The 26,190-nt window shown below is 42.2% G+C and overlaps 1 protein-coding gene across 12 annotated transcripts in view; it reads left to right on the top strand.

Annotated features, from left to right (window-relative positions):
- The window catches only part of LOC114842314 (nck-associated protein 5-like), a 104,464-nt gene extending 78,291 nt beyond the window's left edge, over positions 1-26,173 (top strand). For 10 of the 12 annotated variants that reach the window (XM_029127873.3, XM_029127871.3, XM_055503239.1 and 7 more), the window contains 13 exons: positions 125-193; positions 1,803-1,841; positions 2,029-2,148; positions 5,372-5,476; positions 6,463-6,651; positions 7,017-10,573; positions 11,148-11,253; positions 12,251-12,338; positions 15,873-16,196; positions 17,694-17,803; positions 17,941-18,070; positions 18,162-18,334; positions 23,916-26,173. In XM_029127873.3, coding sequence (XP_028983706.1) covers positions 125-193; positions 1,803-1,841; positions 2,029-2,148; positions 5,372-5,476; positions 6,463-6,651; positions 7,017-10,573; positions 11,148-11,253; positions 12,251-12,338; positions 15,873-16,196; positions 17,694-17,803; positions 17,941-18,070; positions 18,162-18,334; positions 23,916-24,200 — 5,295 coding nt within the window. In that variant the 3' untranslated portion in view covers positions 24,201-26,173. Of the gene's footprint in view, positions 1-124; positions 194-1,802; positions 1,842-2,028; positions 2,149-5,371; positions 5,477-6,462; positions 6,652-7,016; positions 10,574-11,147; positions 11,254-12,250; positions 12,339-15,757; positions 15,789-15,872; positions 16,197-17,693; positions 17,804-17,940; positions 18,071-18,161; positions 18,335-23,915 lie in introns of those variants that run through there. The other 2 variants (XM_029127872.3, XM_029127879.3) reach the window with 2 other exon arrangements.
- The last annotated feature ends 17 nt before the right edge of the window (positions 26,174-26,190 follow it).

The following is a 26,190-nucleotide window of genomic DNA, read 5'->3' as shown; positions in this document are numbered from 1 at the left end:
ATGTCTCCTTTTATCTGCGGCTCGATTTGATTGCTGCCTCTGTCTGCATCGCTGTTGTTCTGTTGCATCGTGACCGTAACCCAGACTTGTGGTGCTGAATGTGTCTGTGTGTTGCTGTGTGCAGGAGAAGAATTCTGTCCTGGCCTCGGAGAACGAGAGCCAGAGGGAGCAGTATGAGCGCTGTCTAGACGAGGTGAGTGCATGCGCCTTCTTTATGTGGTTACACGCCGATGCACAGGCACTCGCCAGATGTTTGACTTACCTTGAAACGCCCACATGCTCACATGTATAGTACAGTGTGTAAGTCCTGCAGAGCACCCTGTGTTTCCCACAGGTTGGCAATTTTCTTGAACCGTGGCAGGAGGAAGTTGAAGAGCTGATATCAGCCATCAATTTAGAAAATGTGGTTCAGATAAATGTGTAGATTTACTTAAGATATTCAGTAGTACAGTAGTACTGTCAGTAGTTTTGATTTAACTCAGTTCACATAACAGTCTTGGTGTTGTCCTCAGAATTTAGTACCACAAAACATTGTTAACACTGAGTTAATGAAGCCATAGCTTACATAGCAGCAGCTCCACTGTGCCTCTCTGCTTATGTGTGAGAGCTTGGTGAGTGCTGTTCAAGAAGCCACATGAGGGAAATAAACCAGGTCAGCTCTTGATTGTGTCTCTTTGCTGAATCACTCCACAAAGAGGGAGCGATGGCGGGAGGGGGACATTGAAGGGGGAAAGTATGTCTAGTGGGGGCAACTTGCCCAATTTGTCCTGAAACCACCACCCTGGAGACTGAGCAAAGGGCAGGAAAGGCAGCGAGAGTGGACGTAGGAATGAGAGAGGAGAGCATGGAGGGAGGGCGAGGAAGACGCTTGAAAATGTAATGCATCTGTTGTTAGACATCACATCCTCTGTGGACTGTATTTGGGGTAGATTCAGCCCTTGTCTTCTTTCTGCTCCCCTGCCCTCACTAAGACAGCTCAGCTCCTCTTTGTGTTTGCTTGTCAACTATTTTCCTATGTGGTTGAGTTTTGTGCAAGGGCGGCTCTCTAATAATCCTGTTTTAATGAAGCAGGCTGTGCGCCATACACAGAATAAGAGCAGAAAAGTTTGTCTTGTAACAGAAGGGATGATCATTTTTATATGTCAGACCAGCTGCCCGTCAAAATTCGACCATGTGGGAAGGCTGTTTAATTACTTATACAGTGGCAGACAGGGCTGGAGTTCTACGTCCAGGGCCGTTAAGCCAAGTCTTTGTTCAATCACTCAGCTGTTCAGCTCTCTAAGTTGCAGTTCCAGAAGCAGGCCTCATTTCACCGTGTTTACTCCCATCTCGCTCTCATTCAATAAAGCACAGCGAGAGTCGATGTGGCCTCACACTGTATTAATGAGCAATCAATGGACAGTAATCTGAGCTCCTCCTCTATCAGTGTTGTGGTCTGAATTAGGCACAACAGCACTTAAAGCGGGCACACGTCGGCTCCTACAGCAGCTCGGTGCTGTCAATACTACTGTACCATTAGGAAGTGAGAGTTTAGCGCTGAGAGGGTATGAACATGCACACAAAACAGATAACTGGGTCTAAACCACAGGAAATTACATAACTGTGTAAATCATTGAGGAAGTTGGGGTTGTAATACTCAAAGGGAGTTGGCTTTCAGTTTTAAATTGTATTTTTTAGGTTTGTAACAAATTGACAGGATATATGTCCTAGATTTGTCTCAAATCAAATAAGCTCAGGACTTTTTAATTGTGCCAAATAAACCAGACTGCCTGGAGTGATTCCTTAACTCTGCTCTCTTTAAGGTTGCCAATCAAGTTGTGCAGGCGCTGCTAACCCAGAAGGTGTGTGGTTTGTCTTTTCAAACGGATTTCCATGGAGACATTTACTGTAACCACATTCCAATTTAACATTGAAGTATTGTGTTGTTAGATGTGTTAATGATGATGATGATGATGATGATGATGATGATGATGATGATGATGATCATGATAGACTCAAACCTTTGTCTTTTTGTTCCTTATGAACCAGGATCTGAGAGAGGAATGTCTGAAGCTTCGGACCAGAGTGTTCGACCTCGAACAGCAGAATCGGGCTCTTAGCGTCTTGTTCCAGCAGAGAATCAAGCCTGCATCAGACCTGCTCCTCCAGGTAGGAGCTCACTTAAAACCAATGGTGGTAGCATACGAAAGTTCACCGAAGAAACTGCTAAATGGTTTTCAGTTTTCAACTTATCCGTGCTCAATTTAATATTGATTGTTATTGTTCCAGGCAGAGCAGAAAGTTTAATGTTTGTCCATGTCTACCATCCTTTCCTGGCGTACTTTCCCCATCTTAACCTTTAACTGTAGACAAGGTCAAGCACTTACGCTCATAAAGTTGTTTTTATTTTGGCTTTTCTAAAATTAGAATTTAAATGTTAAAAAAAGACAAACCTCTTAACACATCAAATGAGGCTGCACATAGTCAGTGCTTCCTGCAGATGCATTTGACTTATACTCATTATTTATAGCTGATGTAAAAAACACTATGAAAAGGTGTGCATTTTTAAAGTTCGATTATTAGACAATAGTGTATGTGTGTCAGTGTATACATATATTAAGTAATAAATATGAATTATTAGAAAGAATAGGTCTGCAAGGCTTCTCAATGTAAATAAAAAGATGGTACAATGCAAAAGCCATAAAGAAAAGAGAGACAGACGGGTCGCTGTCCGTCCTCCAGAGAAGAAGGGAAGACAGAAAGCGGAGACATGAGAAGGGAGGAGGCAAGTAAGGGTAGATAAGGGGGAAGGACGGGAGGTTGAAAATGGAGAGAGATGAGATAGCGGGAACATGAGCCCCGAGACAACGCAGAGGTAGGAGTGAAAAACTAGGGGCACAACAAGAAACGGCAGCAATGGAGTAAATGGAATAAAAAACAGAAAAAGAGGAGAGACAAAGAAAAAGAAATCATTGGCTCTGCTGTAAAGATCTCTGTCAGTCCAGTGCCATTTCTGCAGTCAGAGGGCTGTCGAGTGAAACTGCAATTTAAAGGCTTAGAGATACTGATGATACCGCTGTGGAGACCAGAAGGTGCAATCTAGCTAGAGATGTGAATTAAAGCCCTCGGAAATATGACTCAGTTGCATCACGTTGGCTTTCAGTCGAGACTGTGCTTTTTTTCCACTTCCAATGTGATTCAGCTTAAGAAAAACTAATGTAAGGGTAAGATTATGTGTCTTAGTAATGCAAGACAGGTCAAATTGAAATAAATCATATACTGTAATGCTTGTGCAGATGAGAGTGTGTGTGGGCAAACATATTGAATACGCTGACCCACGATGTGTTTGTGCTTGTGCGTCAGTGTTTTGACACATCTGAACTGTATCAGCAAGTGATTCAGTGCAAGAATTAATCATAATACAATCACTCCTCTCTAGCGATGCGTGTGTGGATAAAATGTGTCTAAATATATCTCCATAGCAAGGGAATGCATTTATCTATTCACACACTATAGTCTTGGACCAGACAGACATGTTGCATGTTGTACAGTATTTATTCCTAATCAGAGAATCAAGTTTGTGGTGAAAGGTTTATATGAAAAAAAATGTTTTTTCAAACATTGACATTTTGACTCATTCTGGGCTGATATTCGTTGTCTTGAAATATTGCCACTGTGAAATCAAGCCCCCCTCTCAAAAAACAAATACAGTACTGTTACGGCTTTGCGTTTTCTTTAGTATGATGCACAGAAACGAAGCGTTTAATTATTCCAGGATTAAGTAATAGTTAATTAAAGGCCATCATTGGCGTGATATATGACATAAAATTACAATGAAGAAATACAACAGCCTTCACTCATAATTAATTTCACAGGAACCTCAAAAAGATCAAGAAGTGTACACCTAGGCCTGATGTGCAGCATTTCTATCAACTATCTTCACTTATGACCTGGTGACACTATTGACTGAATCTTTGATGAGGATGCTGAGGAGGTGAAATCCAGCACCCTATGATAAGATCAGAGCCTCCTCTGACACTCCAGCCACTCCCATCCCATGCGGCCAGCAGGCACAACCAGGGGTGCAGCACCAGGCTTACAGTCATTTCAATTTCATGACTTGAAAGTTAAAATGAGAAGTAATTTGGAACTTTATGTCATACAAAATCTCTTATGTATCGTTTTACAGTTAAAGAATATTTGTGTTTATTTTCTAAGCTGAAAAAGCATTGACTGTGGGCATTGATCGGTTTCCATGGCAGCAGTGATGGTGAGAGTTTGTCTCGGGGAAGGCTTTTTCACAAGCTCACGCTAATTCACAGAGACGCTTTTGCTTTGGATGTTTTGGTCAACATTGGAGAAAGAGAACGTAGGATGTCTGTGTTTTGGCCACAGGCGAAGTGATGCAGGTTGTTTGTTCGTAGGAGACAAAGGAAAGCAGTTAAGTTTTGCTGTCATTAGGAGCTGTTTTCTTTCTGTTTTTGTCCATCAATATGTTCAGAGGACGTCTTTCACAGCACAAAAAAGTCAATACAAAGTGTCAGCGGAGGGTTTTATGGAATGCAGTAAAATTGAGGATGAATCTATCTGTTTTTATTTTCAAATGTTTTTGGCAGTGAGGGAAAATTAGAGCTATTGGTTTTCTGAGCTCAGTTTCCATTTGCTGAAGGTGACTTTCACTTTCACAACATGCAATTTTCTTGACAGGTATTTTTGTACTAAAGGTGCACAGCGTGAGCAATTTCACAGCATTTCATTTTAGGGGTATAAAGTAACTTTAGCTGAGTTTTATTGCATTAGCATGGAATGGAATACTTCTCATTAGTCTTACCCTTGGCAGGAAATGCAGCACATGATCAAGTGTTTTGTTCCAGCATATTTCCAGTATAAGTTAATTTGAGTACAGGGACTCAATGTAATTAAGTTCTGAGATTAATGTGCGGAAATGTATTTGGTCTTGTATCCTTCCCTTTTAAGCACAAGTGTTAAATAACAGCGGAGACTGCAGACTAGAATATGAATATAAAAAAAACAAATGAATCCCTTACTCCCTGATGCAATTATTTTCTATTCACATTAGTTTGAAGACATTAATGACTTTGAGCAAAGGCTATGAATCAGGGCTCAGCATGGCTCCAGTGGAGGGAATCTGATGGGCACTAGCAGGGCCAGCGCCCCCCCATCCCCCCCCACCCCACCACCCCGCCTTAATGTACAGGGATGCAGTAAAAAATGATTTCATTTGTTTTAATTTCAAATGTATTTAAGTAATAATTCTGGTGTAAAAAACAACTATGTTTTAATGTTAATATCATGTAATTCATGAAACACCTTATACCCTTCTGAGGTACATGTTTACTGTAATTTGCGTGCCCTTTCTTTTGCCTTTCAGAAACTCCACTCTCGCATCATGGATTTGTCTGCTGCAGATTTGCTTCTGGAGCCAGAGAGAAGCAAGGCCTTCCTGCTTTCCAGAAATACTGATTCACCTTCTAATGTACGCATAAGACCTGTAGGAGAATTTCCTGTTTTCTGTTAAACCAGATAATTTGTCCAGGTCACTACATTCCCACCCCTTCAAGAAATCATTAAGCGGTATAAAAATACAGACCTAACAATCGGACCCCTTCTCTGCTCTCACCAGGAAGAGCTGGCAGTATCACTTGGCACTAAGAGGAATAAATCCCTGTCATATTACCAGAAAAGCATCGATTGAGACCCATCGTCAGTAAAAATGACTCCATAGGATAGTATGGTACATTAGTGATCTTATGTATTATGCATTACGGCCTGAAAATGGGTTTGCGCAATTTTTTTACCCTTTTATCCCTCTGAGGATGCCACTTGATAAACTCCTGCTCCTGCTGTGCTATGGGAGCAAAAAAAGAGCGAATAAATTGAATAATAATGACCTTAATGTGAATTATACAATTTTTATTATAAGGTTTAAAAGTTTAAATGTACCACATCTCCTTAGATGAGGATTAGTTAGGTGATATACACAAGATATGAGATTAGAAACTTAAAATATTATTGTTTTCATTTCTTGCCCAACATTAGTTTCCCATATACTGTAGTAATATTTTCCGCATGGATATGCTAATTAGAGCGGCATCTGCTGCGTTGTGGTTCCGGCAATTGGGATCTTGATTGATATTTTTGGGTTTGAAAGGCACGTTGCTTTGCCGTTTTTAAAAAGTACCTGAACTATCTTTCACATCAATCACATAACTAACAGCAATGTAGCAATTAGATATGCAACGTTACTCCACAACGTAACCCATCAAGAATTTAGGGGGAAGAAAAGTTAATAACTAGTTGAAGAAAAGTGACTTAGCAGTGCTTGCACAACTTGTTAGTGATATCTTTATTTAAAAATTAGATGCAAAGCTGAACCTTCTGAGATGTTATCCAGTAAACCTCTACAAAAATATAAACAGTGCTTTGTAAAGTGTTCCACTGTCTCTTCTTCCTTTCTGATAGGAGGTTCAGCTGAATGGTAAAGCAGGTCTCCCTGTGGCCAAATGCCTAAGCCAGCTGAGCCTTGCGGTCCCAGCGCCCGTTTACCCGCGCAGCAGCTGTAGCAGTAGCGAGTTGTCTCTGTCAAGTGCATGTAGTGAATACTCCAGCGGCTCATACACGTGGAATGACGGACGCTCCTGTGGGAAAATGGTAACCTCCATTTATTTTAAAACACATGACACCAAATTCACACAACACTAGTTAATGGCAGCTCATCAAGATACTTGTTAGTGGTGCTTAGGAATTGTTCAGATTTTAAATTTTTGTTTTGAGACCCTAATTAATCCCTTATCTAGCTTTAAAATTGTGCTGATTATGACTCCAAGTGGAGGCCCCATGGAAGATTTAGAATAAAAAAACTGGCATTAACATTATTTAAAACCTAGAAAATGCTGTGAAGAAAAGTTTAGAAGCAGTTAATACAACAGCGTAATAGGAAACACTTTGTGAAAGAAGAAATGTAGACATAGAGTACTGCAATATCATTTTTGTCTGTTCTTTTTTTTGACTTGTAGGCTTCTCTGACCTGGGAGAAGAGGCTGAGTTTGGGTTCGTCAGCCCCCAGTAATATCTGTGCCTCATTGGAGGAGCAGCTGCCCACAAGGCACAAGGAGAGCCATATCCTAGAGGGACTGCGGAAACTCCAGAGGAGGAAACACAGAAGCCACTCTGCTTCGGCCAAGGTCCCCAAGTCAGGCTACAAAGACTGCATGAACTCAAATGAGGGCATCTACTCCCTGGGGATCAAGAGCAGCAGTAAAGGGGTGTCCAAACCTATGCATGTGGGAAGAATTCCAGCTGCTGGACGCAAGAAGTTCTCCTACGATTCTGATGATGCAGATGATGAACTGGCACATTCCAGTCGTGGAGATAACATCCCCACCAAGGACACCTGGTTTTACTGTACGAGGCGCTCTCACAGTATCTCAGACAGTTTATGCAGCTGGGAAGGGGTACAGGACAATGCAGATGGAGGTGATAGTAGCTCAGGTATTGCAGTTACTAAACAACCATCTGGTTATGACTCTAAAGAGCGTCCTGAGAAACTCATGAGTTTCATTAACAGTCTTCTTCCTCAGGGGGGGCGGACATCAGCGTTTAGTAAACCAATCAAACTGCACTTAAATCCCCCTGATCTGGAGGGGCCCAATCACCTCGGTGATGTGGATGACCCAGAGGAGCTCAACTCTGAATCCAGTGACATTCAAATGCCCTTCACCCAGCCACCAGAGCAAGCTGAAAAAGACTCCAAGAGACTGTCTAGGGATGCTGCCAAGCTGATTTTACAACAGTGCTTGGGAAGGGATCAGGTTCGCACCCAGTCTGCTGATGGGAGGCCCAGGCCTTTCAGCTTAATTAAGGAACCCAGAGGGGCCAAATGTACTCAGTCTGAGGAAAGCATTTTGGCAATATTTGATGCAGAAGGAGAGCCTATTGAGCTTTGTCCACAAAAGCTTGGGTCAGATACCAAGGCTCAAGGTGGCCAGGTAGGTTGTGCTTATGCAGCGCCACAGGACAGGCCAACAAGGCAGAGGTCAGGAAATGCAAAAAACTACGCCATTCTTGAATCTCCAGAGAAGCCATCTGAATATCAAATAGGAACTGGCAAGACTGGCAACAGCAGAGAGGGCAGTGCAGAACGACTGTCAATGCAGTTGACACCACAAAGAAAACTAATAAAACCACCAAACAGTCGAACTAATAAAGGACATTGTATTCTTCCCATGAATGATTCTGCAGGTCCTAAATCCAGTGCTTCAAAGATACCTGGTCGGAACAAACCGTTAGGATCCCCACTGAGATTATCTAAAGGATCCACGACTGAACCAAGTATCAGTGGGAACTCAGGACTCTCAGGCCAAGATAAATCCCCCTCTTCTCCCTCAGTTAAAATGTCCAGGTTCATCAAGACATCAGGAAACAGCTCACAGAGCCCAAAGGCAGTCAGCTCCAAGCTTCCCAACAAGGCTGAATGGAGTAGGGCCTCTAATTCCCCTCACCTGTCAAGGAGAACCCTAGAGTATGCCGACAGTGGTGAACAGCCAACCAGAGACAAACACTGTGAAACCAGCAAAAACAAACTCAGGTCCCCTTCTCCTCCCCCGCCCCCAGGGCGCTCCACCTCCTTACTGATCAGACCAAATTATGAAGGGTCACCTCAAGCACATAAACCAGCAGTGGCTCAGCCAACCACTGTGAGAGGCCCTCCCCCAAGTTATCACACTTCACTTTTACCAAATATGCAAAGTACACTACCCATTAAGGATAAAGACTGTTTAGAGTTGGACGCAGGGTATGGGACTGCACTTGCACCTCAAAAACTGGTTGATAAAACCAGTCAGCACCTTCAGAAGTCCCCTGCCATGACACAGACATCTACTAAAGGCACTTCCAAGCGTATAATCACGAAAGACTACCTCCCTTCTGCTAACTCAGGGTGTGCTCCAGAACCTGAAAATGCACCTAACAGCTCCAAGAATGTTCCTCCTCCCTACAGTGCCCTCAGAGGGTCTTCAATTCAAATCTCTACCCATGAAATCGTCCACCAGACAGTACAGAAGACCCCAATTAGTTTGCCATTATCGCTTCAAGACCCCACTCATACTAAAACAGAGGTGCAAAATGGTAAAACTGTAGTCAGCCCACCCAACTCAGCTATGATGTCACCCACCTCAGTGGAAAAAGCCTCAAAGACTCGTATCCCAATGGGGTTTAAAGCATTTTTAAAATCTCCCCCTAGCCATAAAAATAGTCCTTCTATACCGGGCAAGCAAGAAAAGGATCATATCAACTCGGTCTCCAAGGAGACAGTGACTTCAAATGCTTCTACACAATGTGACAGCGTGCAGCAAGTGTACAATATTGATTCACCACCCAAGATGTCCGTTACAGAGGGTAAAGGTGAGGCCCAGTGTAGGTTACTGGAAGAGGAAGGACACACAGCTGTATTACCACAGGAGGGGGGTGTTTGCAATAAGGGGAAAAGAGGTAGTCAGCTTTTTTCAAGATCCATATCTGTTACTACTAAACCTCATCTAAAGCCTGCCTTGGGTACGAATGGGGCCAAAGCCCGTAGTCAGAGCTTTAGTGCCAATTACATAGAGAAACCCAACATTAATGGCCTTGACGGACCAGGCAAAATTAGAACCCAGATCATCACCAACTCGGTGGAAAGGGGCAACTCCCTGTCAAGACAAAGTTCTTTGGAGGTACCCAGCTTTGGGTTAGCTGAGAGCCCTTTTCACTCTCCTAGGACCAGGCTCAGCCACTATGGAGGCATGACATGCTCAAACAGTCACAATATCCTCCCTGAGAGAACCATTAAATCGGGTTCTAAAGGTGAGGGGTTGCAAGTTACAATGAAGGAAGAGACAATTACATCACCTTCTCAGAAAGAAGTGCGTAACTTACTCATCAGTGACAAGATCGGTTTGAACAACATTCATAAGACAGCAAAAGGTGTCTCTAATCCTCAGTTCCAGCCTCCAACCTCGTCTTGTGTCCATAACACCGACAACCTAACACGAGACATGGGAGGCATAGCAGCCAGTACTAATGAGTCAGACTTTAGCAGGGAAGTCAAAACCCAGACAGACTCTCCAAACAAACCCCCAGATACGGAGGAGAAAAAAATCAGCCCCACAGCCTGCACTATTGAAGAGAAGGTCATGATGGGAATCGAAGAGAATGTGCAGAAATGTCAAGAACAGGAGAAGGTCGCTGCCAACGAGGCCAAACAGAAGACAGGCCCCTCTCTGGCAAACTGGTTCGGCCTCCGTAAGAGCAAACTCCCGGCTCTGAGTGGGAAGAAAGCAGATTCCCCCAAGGGGAAAGAGGAGAAGAAAGAGCTCAAGATTGGATCAGTGCTTGGTGGCAAGCAGAAGAAAGATAAGAAGAAAAATGATAACCAGCAGAGAGACAGTCAAGAGGTGCAGAATCTGTCTGAGGTGAACAACAAGCTGAGCTCCATCATGGACCACTGCAACAATCAGATGGGTCAAATTGCCAGTCAGATCCAGTGTACGACAGCCTTTATCGGCAAAGACCAGTTTGTCAAAGAACTTCTTGGCAGGTGAGTAAACCAAGAACGAATTATTCTTAACTGACTGGATGCTGTGCTGATCGCTTCTAGCCACTGAGCCTTCTCAGTGTTGTCTTTCTGTCAGGTTAATGGACACTTTCAAACAAATTGGTTGTTCCATTAAATTAAACATGAGGCATTGCTGTGTCGACGCTGTGTCTTTGGAGGCTCTGAGCAAAATAAGCAGCGCAAAAAGCAGCTGTCAGTTTAAGTTATGACTCCACTTCAGTGAGCACAGGCAGTTCCTGGACCAGAATTTAGAAGCACAGTCAACACACTTATGCTAAAGTCTCTCTTTATTTTATCCCCCTTCACATCATTGATTTGCCATTTCAAATCCCAGCTGACAAATTTTCATCTAGAATCTATGCAAACAATCACTTGACGGGGCCACTTGATAGGGTCTGTCAGGCGTGTGTGTTATTATTATGCATGGACATATGTTAGCATGAAGCAAAGCAACAGGTCAATGCAATTTATCTGCAGACTTCCTTTCTGCCTAGTGAGTTGATAATAGAGGAACTAAAAACACTGTAAAAACACAGCATGTTTGTGTTCCTTGCAGGACGGCGCTGAAGGGTAACTGTGTGGCCGCAACGCCGCCTGGGATCTCCACGCCGAGGAAACATGGCGAAATGAAGGGAGACATGGAGATCTGTTCAGATACTGCTGTGAGTAAGCAAACGCACCGTTAACAGAGACTCCGTGACTTTATTAGTGTCATGTCTGAGTCGGGCACTGCTTGTTTCTCCTGACTGTGTTTGGACAGGTTGTTGGCACACAAGCATACAGTACATGCAAATTCCCACAGGTTTTGGCGCTTGTACAGTACGTACATGTTCACATCCAGAACATCACCGCCTCTTCAGCATTGTATCCCCCGAAGGCTCGGTATTGATTCACATTGTGTTCTCTCTCAGCCTACAATTCATCACCTACTTTTTTTTTATTATCCACCTTGGCTGATGTTGTTGTTTCCACACGGCTGAGCTTTTTCAAGCCATATCTCGCGAGGAGACTGCCATCAGACCGTGCATGTAATACAAACCTGGAATGGGCTTCTCACTCGCGTGGCTTTTTAAATCATACCAGCGCGCTTCGTAAGCAAAAGGCCAAAATCATGACCTTGTTTAGTATCTGTCACTCAAACGACCGGTAATGATGGAGAGGCTGAGTGCTTGAGAGAGCCTGAAGAAAGCAATAGAAAAGGAAGTCATGGAAGCGGTCTGTGTAGGCAAAAGAGAACCACAAAAAGAGAGTTTTACTGCATAATGTAAGAAATTTAAGCCACACGATATAGAATTTCGATAGCATGGAGTAGCCCCTTATCGCAGGCACTCAATTTGACAAAGAGGGCCATTTAATACCATCCTCAAAGCCTTTCCCTTTATCATCTACCCACAGAAATAACACAAAAGATTAAAACCTTATGACCTACAAGCCTCTCCTCCACCACCCTAAAAAAATTCAGAAAAAAATAACCCAATTAAATTACTTACTTTTAGTCTAAATGTTAAATATTCACAATGATTGTGTAAGAGTTTTACCTTGTCCTTTTGGTCATCATCTTTCTCTTACACAATGCAGCTCACTGTACTGTACTTGGTGACTAAAATCTACTGTATTTATATTTGTATCACTAACACGTTGTGTTTGTTGATATTTTAGACCCTTTTGGTGACTCAGAAGATCAACCTGAAGGCTGAAAATGAAGAGGGACACATCCCAGATTCAGCTTGTCAAGATCACATGATTGGTAAGAATAAACCTTACTATTGGGCATTTTACCAAAAACTAAATTTAGCTCATACATTTCCCGGGATACCCTCAGATAGACAATAATATACATCACACAATCACCATTCATTTAAACTAAATCAAGTTGTTATTTAAATTAACCGCAATATTAATTATAATATTGTTATTTACAATGAATAAAGCAAAGAGAGATTTCAAAATGTTCGGTGTCATATTCCCTCTTACGACTTTTACCTCTAACCACCATGTGCTACATTTTCAAGCAGTCTGAGTTTCGAATTTGCTAGTGTTTACCTCATCACAATACAGTTTTTTTTTCCAAACAGCTTACAAAAAGCTGTCACTAATCATCACAAATCAGCCAGTGCAACTGAGCATTAACACATTTTACAGTTGTGATTCCCTGATGTGATTGACAACTCAATTCCTTTGACAAGCGACCGTCCTCTCCACCAGACTTACTGTGGGGAAAAGGCAGTCACTGCAGACGCCGTGTTGACAATCTAGGCAGGTGATTGATGTGCGAGTGGGCCGGATTTTACGATGCCTGAGTAGCTAAGAAAAGAAAAAATAGATACATCAAAACGTGAGACAGGGTGATGATTGCAACAAATTTATATTGGAGTATTTAGTGTGGAAATGGACGAAGCAGGGCTGTTTACTGTACACACACATTTGTCTGTGATTCATATCAAAGCTCAGCAACATAACACTTGAATTTAAAGTTACTACCATATATTTACTATTTGTATACTGAAGGTTTCATCACATGACAACTTATAGACGTATCAAATGACATTGCTTATACTGTAGTGATGAAGTCACAGACTTCAACTTTGTAACTTTAAACTAATTGTTATCATTTGTGGAAACTCAGTGTTTCCTTTTAATCTAATGACTCGTATATACGTTTTCTGCTCTTTAACGTTACCGCCAGTAATTAGAACACTGTATCAATGATTATTTAGTGCATAGTGCTTGGTATCATAAAACAGTAGAGATGTATGGGTAGACTGGACTTGTTATTATTTTGTTTTTGAAAAGTAGTCTACTGTGCTGTGGTTAAAGGACCATAATGTCTGTGTAATGTAGTAGAGTTAAAGACAGCAGGCGATTTTAGTAGAAATTCTGCAACATGTCTCGCTGAAATTTCATACTTTGTCATTTTACACTGTTTATGACATAATTTTATATATTCTACAATGGAAACTAAGTGTGTTTCATTTAATGAAGTCTGGCTGTTAAAAAACAATCTCCATAGGCTCTCTAATTATTTTTTAGTTTAGTTTTTGGCAAGTAACTAATAAAATAGTTTTGAGCTATTTCCATCAAACTTATGAGGGGTCATAACCACATGCCCAAAATAAAAAGTTTAATTGTTTCTGTATTCTGATTAACGCCTCCAGTTTAATATTCTGCCTACTAAGCACTACCAGGCAGTCTGACTTAAATAATTCATAAAGGTTTCAGCTGCAGCTGCTCATTGCTCCTCAGCACTGCTTTAATGTCACGTCTCTCCAAAGTGCAGCATTCACAGGCTTAATGCCAGACAAACACATCCATCATATAAATACTTTGCATCCAGACACTTTACGATGCAAGCAGCTTGAGCAAAATCCATGCTCGAGTTATGAATGTGGGCTTCGAAGTTCACTCTACACTGGTCAGTTATTGGAAATTAGAAAAACATCCCTTGAGGCAGTATTTTCCATCATAAAGGGACAATAAATAACATTTTGACTGGCCAATAGCACAGAAAGGCTCTAATATATCTGCCCAGGTTGATGACACTGATGATCAATACCAGTGATTCAGCAGTTACTTCATTGAGAACTGATGTTTCTGGACTTTAAACTTATTTTTCTTTTACATGTTTTACATCTTTAACAAGCAGCAATAAAGCATTACAATAGATACAAAGGCATCAATGAATGTTATGGCACTTAATGATGCTTAAAAGTCTCTGTTCTTAATTATGAAAATTGGACTTTATTATTATTATTAATATCATTAATATCTAGTTTTTACTATATTATGCTAATTATACTTCATTGGAACTGATGACCCTTTCTTTTCTTTTGACACCCCCTCGTTGCATTAACTCAGTTTCACCTGATGAAGGTATCAACAAAGCAGCCTTCATACCCTTGAGGTTCTATACAGAAGTGATAGGGAGCTCATGAAAACTGGATTATGTCCAGTTATTGTTACCTCTGGGTAGAATTACTGTGGACTTTGCTATATTTTGGTTACAGAAGGAATTTCCAACTGCCTGTCTTGGCATTCAGGTATACAACTGCGTAATCTATGACTCTCTCCACCAGTCTCGCACACACACACAAATTGTGTGTATTGTGTGTATCAGCCCCATGATGTGCTTTTTTTATCTTCAGTCAGGATTTTTGTTTGACTTTTTGTCCTTTCACAGCATGTCCTCGAGTGACTCACAGCAGAGTAATGGGCCATCTGTCAAATGAACAGGGTGAATGTGCATACCCCAGCACCACTGACTCATTTTCACAAGTTCTGCATGTACAGTATACTGTGTGGATATTAGGAAGTCAGATAAAACAAAAAAGAAGTTTAACTAAAACACAACTGAAGAAAATCTTTAAATTCCAAAGTGTAAAGTTGCTGAGGCTGCAACAATGCAGGGCAACAGCTTCAACATACTCGGTCTTAGAGAGAAGAATTGTACAGAAAGCGCATGGATAGTTTGTGTGTGAATAAATCAAAGTTTAAAAATTGGTAAACTGTTTTTAAACTCAAGTAAAGTTCAAGAGTATTCAGAAGAAGTGCTCATGAGTGGACTGTCTGTGATCCATCATCACAAACAGAGAAGCTGAAAATCAGAGTCTGTTGATAGTGATTCGCTACAAAATCACCAATAATTTGGAAGAAAGATCTGAGGATCTATCATCTCCAAAGCCAACAGTACAAATAGTAGAATACATTCTGTACTTTAACTGAGCTTCAACCTTTGCCTACAGCAACACAGAAGACAGAAGCCAGTATGTGCTTTCGCAAATGCTCCAATAAATAAACATACTTGCAAACTACTAATTATTAGTTGATCTAAGTGTTGGCCATGAGCGTTCACAGTTACAAGAACCTGGGCTGTGCTGAACAGCCGCCCATCTGCTCCAGTCCGAGTAAAAGCCCTGAAAACCCCGGTTCCAAACAACGTCCATCTGTTGCTGCTTGCTGTCGGTTCTCCTGAGTTACTGTAGACGAGCTGCACCCTGTGCCCCTGAATATAACGTGCCCACACTGCAACTTACTTCAGGCGATTGGTGCTGTCTTGTGCCATACAGCAATTAAGTATAATTTCTAAAAATACAAGATTGCATATATTCCCTAAAATAAATGTGTCTTTCTTTTCTTTTGCTGTCATCTGTGTTACTGGACCTGCTACAGATGCCCTCTTCACTCACCCCTTCCGTTGCATGTGAATCCAAAAGCCCTTCTGTTTTTTTCCTCTTGTCGCTCCCTGTTTCTCCCCGACATCACACACCTCTCCCTGTCACTTTAGGCTCCAGCTGTCAGATGAGAACCCTAGACAGCGGGATCGGCACCTTCCCTCTCCCTGATTCCGTCAACCGGGTCGCTAGTCGTCACATTTCTGCATGTGAACCCAGCCCCGATGGGGCGACCACTGGCTCCTCTGAGCTCCATCGGGCAGCTCCTCAGTCTTCCTACCCCGATCCCTCGCAACCTGATGTGAAAGTGCCTTTCCTCTCAAAAACCCGCCTACGTCCTCCTAAAAGCATGGGTCACTCCCTATCTGACCCCTCTGTGACCTGCAGCAGCCACATTCAGGATGCCCAGAGCCGACTGCCCAAACTAGCAGCTTCAGGTAAGTGGAGAACTTCCAGAAAGTTATCATAGTTAAAGACCTAGAAGATGTGATGTGGAAAAACAACAACAGCAAACCCAATAGTTTGCATTGTTAAGCAAACTTCTGAGCTATTTGGCAATGAATATCAAAGTATATATTTTTAATGGGACTCCAGGATGATAACGTTAAGCTGCTTATGGCAAAACATAACAAAAACTCTGCCTTTGTTTTCTCATTAGCTTTCAATATCAAGGAGGACAAATTGAAATGAATGTCTATAAAAGCTACTGTTATGATGGCAAAGTGCCAAGCCTTGAAAACCACAGGCAGTTTGATTTAGGTTTTAGGTTGGAAGTGAAATACTGGATGTCACTCTACTTTATGTTAACACTTTTTCCTCTGGAGCACTCAAGGCTCCCAGACAAGCGAAGGAGGGAAGTTATTTGGTACATTATACTCTGATTAAAAGAGGAGCCTTGTTTGTTCAGCTAATTCGGAAGCTAATGCATCAGCGCTGACATCTGACTGCGTCCCTATGGGGACCTGTACTCTCCTATGCCCTGAGCACGACTAACAAACGCCATTAGATGGGCATGTCAGCGCAGCCATACATCATAAAGCGCCTGCTGCCTCGGTGGTCGCCGTGATGTACGACAGAACGGCGGTGGGTAGGATGCAATCAGATGGCTGATTAAAGCTTCAATGAAAAACACAGGGATGAGCAATCACAGCCGGGGATTTGTGCTTACAGGACATTAGCCTGCATCTATTTCACCTCGATGCTGCGGTGGCACTGCAGAGGCAGCAATTCAGCTCTCGACTGTCGCTGCTAATAGAGAAGTTCCTGTTGACTCGTCCCTGTTGAAAAAGTTGATTAGAAGAGCCTGAACATATTCTGTGCATCTTTATCATATGATATATCCTCTGCCTTCTATCTTTATTGTGCAGAAACACAAAGGAGGCCAGAAAAGCAATGGCATCTGCCTCATTGTTTGCTTCCTAATAGGCGAAGAGAAAGTGCGCAAAAGGACTTTTATGATCACAATGCATAATTTTCCTGATGGAGATGGAGCATTGGCTGTGAGCAGTCTGTTATTGTAATGTAGCTGAATGTTAAAAGAGACAATTAAATTGGCATCTGTCCGAGACAGCAGAGAGATAATACAGCAGTGCTTCGTCGCCGAGGGGGGACAGCTGAAGGCTGTTATATCTGGGCTGCCAGGAGTCATGACTGGGAACAATTGCAGGGTGGACACCATTAATTTTTGATAGCTTGAATATTGTGCAGATCCATTCATATATGCAAAAAAATGAGTGTTTGTGCAGTTGAATAGGTTTTGGCTGAATGGATGAGCGAGAGGTGCCCTTGTGTTTCATCGGTTTGTCTGCCGAGGGACCGATTCAGAGGAATTCAGATAATGTTTTCCTCTCCCCACTGCCAGCGCGCGTTACATGAGACGGTCATGAGTCACTGAATGCACAGCTCATTACTCATCTCCCCTCCGTGACTTGCAGATGTTATCAGGACAAAGAGGTTGAGCCTGGGGTCCCCATGCAGCATCATCTCCACAGAGGAGACGGAAGCAGAGAGGCAGATGAACTACAAGGACCACTATATGCACAGTGTAAGACATTAACAAGTGGAGTAGAAAGTAAAAAAAAATACTTCCCCACATTCTTTGCTTTTTTGTTTTCTACACATCAGTAGTTCAAGCCGTTGAATTTTTGTTTTGTTTTTGCTGCTGCTTTTGATGGTCAACAGGAAAGAGCCCTGCGAGTGTGCACATATTCAGGAAGCAGCAGTGAAACAGAGACCGAACGTGAGGGAACCGGAAGCACTTTGGCCTCGCCACAGAGGACGCTGATCCACAGAGCCAAGAGGAGTGATTCAGGTATGTTTATACGTGTAGGGATGATTGCTGTATGTTTTTACTTTATGAAGACAAATTCTGAAAAAAAAGAAAACGACTTACTTTGCCATAGCAGACCAGAATGAGGAGACCCTGAAGAGAAGCAGTGTGGAGAAATCCCTGTCAATCATGGACTACTACCAACACGATGTGTTTCATCTGGAGAAGGAGACCAGGAGGATTTCCCAGTACAATCTGCTGCACGAGGATGCGCCTCTGGATGGCAAAGCAGGAGACAGACTCAGTGTGAGTATTAAATGAGAAAGCTGCACATTTAATTTACTTTAGGATTTACACTTATTCAGATATTCAGTGTGCAGCCACTCTCCTTTTTAGAAGTTTGTGTTTACTCAAAGGTGATTTTTTTCAATGGAATATATTACGTTTTGTTACGTTAGACAAAGCCTTATCGATTGTTATGCCCCAGTATGCCGTCTGAAGGAGATAATGAAGTATGCCCTGTGTTCACTGTTTTAGAATAAATCAATTTCCTCATTTCTTGAAACCTAATTCAGGCAGTTTAAAGTGCTAAGAAGCCCGTCAGCAGCCAGGTGTAGATGTGTGAGAGTCAGAGACATAGCACCTGCCCTCCATGAAACCCCTCCCTGGACAGAAGATACGCTGTCACAGCTTTTGCATAATTTGTCCTTTCATGCAAAAACAGGCATGAAGATGAATAAACAGGATTTTTAGCGTTCTGCGGTGTCATGGGCTGTGGGGCGGGGGGGCGTTTCAGGGGGGTCTGAGCAGTTGCTGTCAGATCTGCAATGTCAGCTTTACCTTTGAAATAACTTCCCCGATTTCACTAAACTCTAAGTTTTTCTTTAACACCATTAAAACTGCTTGCAAATTTTCATAGAAAAAGTCACCTAATTGCTTTCGATCGCCTTGCCCTCTTGTGTCAGCGAGTATTTGCCTACTAGTATTTAATGCTGCTGAATGACAAATGAGGATCAGAGACCATGAAATGGCCTCCAGCCTGCATGGGCCGGCTCTATGGGACAACCACACTCTACTCTCCTGCCCAAACACTCACCCTGACACAAAATCTATATTCTAAAGAAAAAAAAAACTCAACAAACAGTTGTGTATGAGAGGTAAGAGATGAAATTCAATTTATTCGATGTTTTTGACCTTTGATGTCACACTGGCATTTAACACCAAGGTCACATCTGACTATTTCCAATGCACTTACACCCAGAAATTAGAATAATTATGCAGAATTTCTAGGTGGACCATGAATTATGTTTACTAATTTGGTATTTAGCTTTATTATGTATTAAATTGGTCTCCTTCTGCCAACGCCAAACCAATACTGGGCAGTATTTACTATATGAGGAAAGGTCTCTACTCAACAAAGCAAACTTTACCACTTACAGTCCAACTGGAAACAAAGGCTGAAGAGAGGTTTAAAATTCCGATGCGTGTCCCAGCAGAGGCAACGGATCGAGCGGGACCAATACTGCAAACACAAGTCCATTAGCTGACGTGCAAGAGAACAAACGGAACAAACCAAGATGTGTTTTTCTCCCTTTCAGACTTGCTGGTCATCTAATTGGCTTTGGTAGACTACATTTCTGTGGGTGGGGGGGGGGGGGGGGGGGGGGGCTGCCTAAAGAGCATCTGTCAAAAATGAGAGTTCATGAGGTCGGTTCACAAACATTTGAGAAAAGTTTAAATTAACATCTAAGGACTTGGATTAAAAAAAACAAAACGATTAAATCCTGAGAGTCCTTGCAGTAACTTACCATTTCTGTTTGGAAGTAGGCTGCGCCAAACTTGCTATTAATTTTAATAATAGCTTAATTCCATTGCTGTAAACCCACCGTAATGATGGATGAGTGCTGCTGAACCCGTTTACCCTTCATTATTCTCCTGAAAAAGACAATTCATCTGAGTGGCATCACCTCTTGGCCCCTCTCTCTACGCGCCCGTGCCCATGCCACCACGCTCCTTTTGTCGTGGCCTGGGAGATGTTGTCATTGGCGCCGGTTTGGGGAGGTTTGGTGGTTGGGTGCGACCCGTGTCAGAGCCTGATGATTTAAGCGCCTTTAATAACCTTTCACAAACACTCAGGAGAGTGATGTAAAGCTCAGCAGCTCCCATCAGAGCCCTCACAGCCCGTGCTGGCCTCCCATTCATCATCCTGACAGCACCTGACAGCCCTGCTAACGGCGCCCCCGCCTCCTTCTCCTTAGATCCTCTCCTTCCTTCAGGTCTCTTTCCTGCATGTGCCTTCCACTGCCTTTCAGCTTTGCCCCTCTCTATTCTTCCTTTTCCCCTCTCTACTGTACGTCTCTCTTCATGGGCTCTTTGCTTCCGCCCTGCCTTTGTTGCTTTCTCTGTCCTACTAATTGTTTTTACTGTTTCGTGGCCAGTCATTCTTTTCTTACCTACTCACAATCTTTTTTTCTCCTGCGTCCTGTCCTTTAAATGAATTACTGCAGGATAGTAGGATCAGACCTTAAGCCAAAGTATAACATTGGTGAAGTTTTGGGAGATTCCTTCTTCCATTGAACCTGAGTCCAAACCCTGTGTTCAGCAAATCAGCTCACGCAGCATCTCCTACTGTGGAACAGCTTGTTACCTTCAGCTATGATTACACGGCGAGAGACAGGGACCATGTCAGCTATTGTGTAATTTGAAATAAGCCAAACTATATCAGTACTGGAATAAGTAGAACAACATCAGGAATGTGCCTCCTGAGCTGCTGTTAGACTGATAGTGTTGCTGGCCAGTGTGATGCAGGAATAGAAAGCAAGGCGCTCATAACCCGCTACCCAGCATCGGTCTGCAGTCGTATTATTCGCATTGCAGCAACAGAAATGCTTTTTGTTTGAATGTTTTCCCACCTTTGTCCTCATTGCAAAGTCAGAATCCACCTTAACTCTACACGGTATCACAAGGTGATACACAAGGACTGAGATGTGTTTTGCAATTGAGATGCAGATCGTAGACAACATTGAAGAGCAGCAGTGTTAGTTTACATTTACTCGGCTTTCTCCTAACCTGATTGTGAACAAGACAAACTGAATGTGTCCTCCTGCAGACACAAGCTCATCTAGTGCCTTACAACGCCTACACAAAGAGTTTTAAGAGAAGTAATGAAGCATTAATATTAAAGGTAGTGATGTTTGGTATTTCACTGAAGAGTTCGTGAATCATAAATTCACTGTGCTTTCTTTTACTGCTTCACCATTAAAGCTGGATGTTTTTAACATAAAGCGAGTGACAGAACAGAAGTTTGGTTCAGCAGTAGCTTTGGCAGCCATTTTGTCCATTATAGTATACGGTTGCATGGGGGAGGTGGGTGGTGATGTAGCAAGTGGACACTGGACCGTGAAACAGGTCCACAGTATCATTCATATTATTACCAGCATCCTGAGTACACTACTTGCAGTAGTGACTTCTGAAAAGGCCCAAACAAAAATAGTATTAAAAATATTTATTGATGTTACAGTATTTTATCATTTCTAGAGGTCAAAACATAGGGAGAGAATAGTGTATAACAGCAGGAGTAGCAGAAAAACTTGTTATTTCATTATGTACTTAGGCCAGTGTGTCACTAACTGATAATGTCGGTGCTGATGTTTACAATGAGAGCTCTGCCACGTCCACCTGCAGCCTCACTCATGTGTGCCGCCATCATTTTTAGCTGCACCCTCAGGTGCTCCAGACACCGTCACCGGGAAGCTTCGATCCGCTGGTAATTGTGTTCTCTCCGAAAAAAACCAATCCAATCAGTGATAAGACACTCTGTCCCATTTTTTATGTTATTTCCAACCAAAAAGGAAGCATAGAGGGGATGCTGGCTGAGAGAGTCAGGGCCTCTTCATCGCCTCACTTTCCTCTCCAAACAGTATAATGAACATTTTTTCGCTGAATTAATATCAAGCATACAAACTGTGATGTTATAAACATCAGCATGTGGGAGTTAAACTTAAATTCAACAAGTCTAATGTTTATTCAACATCTGGGCTCAACCTCCACACCTGCGAAACCCCTCCTCAACATGTAAGACCATGGCGAGTAGTCATCCCCTTTGGGTACAACTTTTCTTTCATATTTCTTTTGATTCTTTCTCTTCTACAAATTTAATGTGATTGTAAGTGCAATGAAAGGTCACAGCAGGGCTCATTAATAGGGCTCTGTGGGATTTTAGGAGCAGGTTTGAATGTGCATCACTTCATTTCATCATAATATAACATGATTAGGTCTTTTTTGAGCCTGTGAAGATAGAAATAATATTTTTTGCATAAATTATCATCCTTTGCATGACCTCCTTCAAACTTCCTTACATTTCTAAACAATTGTCTTTTCCTACCAGCGCTACGAAAAGCAGATTTCTACACACCTGCTGAGACAATGCCAAGACAGAGTTTTCTTGCTTTCACCAGTATTTCACAAACTGGGCCCTCTGGGCACAGACTTCTAGTGGTTTCATTCCAGTCCCATAATCCCATGATAGTTTACAACCAAGTTGGCAGTTGAATGCAATGAACTAGCTGGTTGGAGAAGAAACCGACAAGCCTGCTGGTGGGGGTTCCAGAACTGCAAACAGCTACGGTGTTGCTATACGCGCTACATCTTCCATGCTTTTATAGTACAGCTGGGTGCAGAAAGCTTCAGGAATGTATTGAAAGCAAATGTTGCATTGCAAACCTCTAGAATTGCCAAAACCTTGCAGTCCAGATGCTGTACTGTATATTTAAAGGTAGAGTCTGATCAAAGGGTATCCAATTAGCTGAAATCTCACAAAAGAGAGCTGTTGGACTGGTGGTTGTCAAAACACATTATCAGCCCCCATGTTTGTCCAGATGAGGACATACATGAACCTAAATGTGTGGAACCTTGATCTCGCATCACCTTTACCTCAAGAACCTCTGGATGACTTTGTTACTTTGTCACATCAGAATTTTAAAGATGAATTTTAAAACTTTCTATCTTTTCTGAGATGACTTCAGGTCACGTTATCAGTTTTAACAGTTGCTCTACTCAGGTGTCTGTTCCTGATGCTGTTGTGTGTGTGTTTATGCCTTGGTGAGCTGCTCCGGTCTGGGGGGAGATGTACATGTACCTTACAGGAAAATGCTAAACGGTCCAGCTTTGGAGCATCTCTAGGGGTTCCTTCAACCCTGCAGCTATTCCTCCATGTACTTACCTCTGCAAAAACACCTACTGTATGTTGATAGCTGCTCTCCTCTGGGCTGGATTTGCTGAGGATTTTGTTTACAGTCTCTCAGGGGGATGTTTGTTGCTGATTTCCACAGTAACTAGCTTGTTAAAGTGCATTTTGTGACCTGAAATCATGTCCACTACTCAAATAGTCTGCTCATAGTTAACAAGAAGAAAGTATTTTAGGTTTCTTCACTTGTCTGCCATAGTAACTATGCGACTTGAAGTCATGTGATAGTGCCTTACTACTGCTGGTACCTCAAGGTAACCACTAGAAAACCAGGAGGCTTTGGAGATGATAACAAACGGCCACACTGACAGAGCACCTTCTAAACTCATGGAGCTACTGTTGAAATGTTTATTCTATTACTGTAAGCTGAACAACCCTGTCGCAGGCTGGGTAGAAGAAATAATGTTGTTAACACAGTCAATATCTTCCCAGATACTGTCCACCAGCACGCAGGACATACATTAGGTCCTTTGGTGTGATGTAAATCTCAGTAAGGATCGGTGCCTTGCTCTCGAGCATCAGATGAATGTGAATGAGATGGACATGAGTTTGAGACAGTTTACCATGAGTCAAGCTGCATCAGTCATACTTCTACAGTATGATGTGTGCCTTGTGTTGATCTGTTTTTTTTTCTTTCTACAGAAGGAGATTGCTCTGGAGAAGACGCCGGTCAGTGGAAAGCAGCAGGTCTGTCTCGACTTCTCTTTAGAGTCCCTGAACAAGCTGAATCACAGCAGCGGCAGCCTCTACCAGGACACAGCGCTGGGAAGCCACGCCAATGCTGGGAGGAGCGTGGAGGACTGCTGCAATGAGCCGTCCTCCTCCAGCTTCTCCGGCAAAGCTGGGGCCGACCCTGTGGGCTCCCTGAGCGACTCGCTGTACGACAGCTTCTCCTCCTGCACCAGCCACGGCTCCAACGACGTCTAGATGCCTGGTTCACCGCTCGTCTGGCCTCCTACACCATTCCCTTTTCTTCTTCATATCCCACAATTGATTGATCAGATGTTCAAAAGTAGAGAAGGCCTCAGCAGTGGAGTTTCTCCATTTAGACCTAGGAACTCCTGATACTCCATCATAACAAGCCGCAAATCTACAACTGTTAGCACTTAGTGAAGCTGGACACACCTCCACCTAAACACCTGATTTAAGTCTGGATGTGGTGAACTGGACAGCAATACGAAATGATGTCTCGTTTTCCCCATGCTGGGGAGTTTGCTATCATTGCACTGTAACTAATATTGTACAGAGTTTGTAAGTAAAGTAAACCATTATCCAAGCAGCGATGAGCAGGACACCTCCGCAATGCAGTTTCTGCTTCAGGCACATTCCTCAACCTGTCATTTTATGTTTTGCTGCTAACTACACTGCCTGTTAAAAAAAGGCCATTTGGAATCACAACCCACACTAGTTTATGCAGTTCATCCTTAGCTACTTTTTAAGCAATATTTTAACAAGTGAACAACAAGAAAGAGGAAGAAAGAGCTTTTCTTCAAATTTTGTTCATATCCAAACAAAAGCGGACTCAGTCTTGTCCTCTTGTGTGATCTGTGGCAAACAAAATTAAAAACAGTAAGTTTTTCTAACCGACACATGAGCACCTCTCACAACAGACCTCATGATCAACAGCAGATGATATAATGATGTTTACTGAAGCAAAGTGTTTGGTGATATGGACTGAAATGATGTTTCAGTGTCCGACACGCAATGTCATTGTTGGTAGCTCAGGGAACACACTGGACTCATTGTAAAACATACAGCCATCAGGAAAATGCTGACAAATAACTCTCCTCTATAATGACTTTGCTTTTCTTCACAATCCAAATAGTGTTGTTGGTGGTGTCATAGTAGCATAACGCGCCCAAGCTCTCCAAACCTCAGTTTCCTTTCTCAGCTGTATATTATGTTGTTTGTAAAGATTGTTCTAAGTTAATATCGGACTGGGCATTGCTAATTGATATATGCAAATGATAAAATAAATAAACTATGTAAGATGTTTGCCAATCATCCAACCAAGGTTTTAGTTCTACTGATTCTTTTTTTGTTGGGGGTTGTCGTTTTAAAAAATACAGTTTCTTTATTTTGATCGATAAGAGCTAATACTAAGATATTTTATCACTTTATTTTGAAGACATATTTGAACTTTAGGGTGACCTTAATGCCAAATGTCTATCTGGAATTTGACCAGCTGGTGCTAATCAACAGAACCAACTGTGTGTTTTGATTTTCTTTTTCTATGAAACTGTTAATATTGTATGAAGAGAGTCAAAAGAAGACCTGTGTATTTTTCTAGATGTCCAGTATTTATACCCACATTTTGTACTGTCAGACTGTAGTGTGATTGTCATGCTTCACCTCTTTTCTTAAATGTTCCTGGTTCCTTTGTAAAGAGAAATGGTTACCAGCAGTGTTACTTTGGTAATTAATATTATTACTGTTATATTATTATTATTATTATTATTATTATTATTATTATTATTATTATTATTATTATTATTATTATTATTGTTGTTGTTGTTATTAATGTTATTACAGTGTGCAATTTTGTCTGTTACACTATACTTTAAGGCTATATTTTATGTAACTATTTCCTAATTAAAATTGAGAAATCCTATTTCAAACCGAGCTGCAGTGTGTACATTAGTGTGTATGTCTTCTGGACAGGCAGGACTCGAGTCAGCAGCTGATTTATTCATTCCTTCTTTGAATGTGCAAAATAAAGGTTTGAAGAAAAACTGGAAATGTTTCTCCCCCCAAGGGCAACGTGTGTAATCACGCTTCCCTCGTTGAGCGGAGGCTCAGAGCGGCGACAGTCCGCTTCAGTGCGGAGGGATTTATAACTATTAGTCCCTTGATGGGTAATTATGTGTGTATAAATAAAAGTGGCTGTGTGAGCTCGGGTGGTTTGTGTGTGCGTGTG

Source organism: Betta splendens, chromosome 2 (assembly GCF_900634795.4).
Source record: "Betta splendens chromosome 2, fBetSpl5.4, whole genome shotgun sequence".
NCBI lineage: Eukaryota > Metazoa > Chordata > Actinopteri > Anabantiformes > Osphronemidae > Betta > Betta splendens.
Note: the sequence above shows the minus strand (reverse complement) of the source record. Positions and strands in the feature narration are given on the sequence as shown.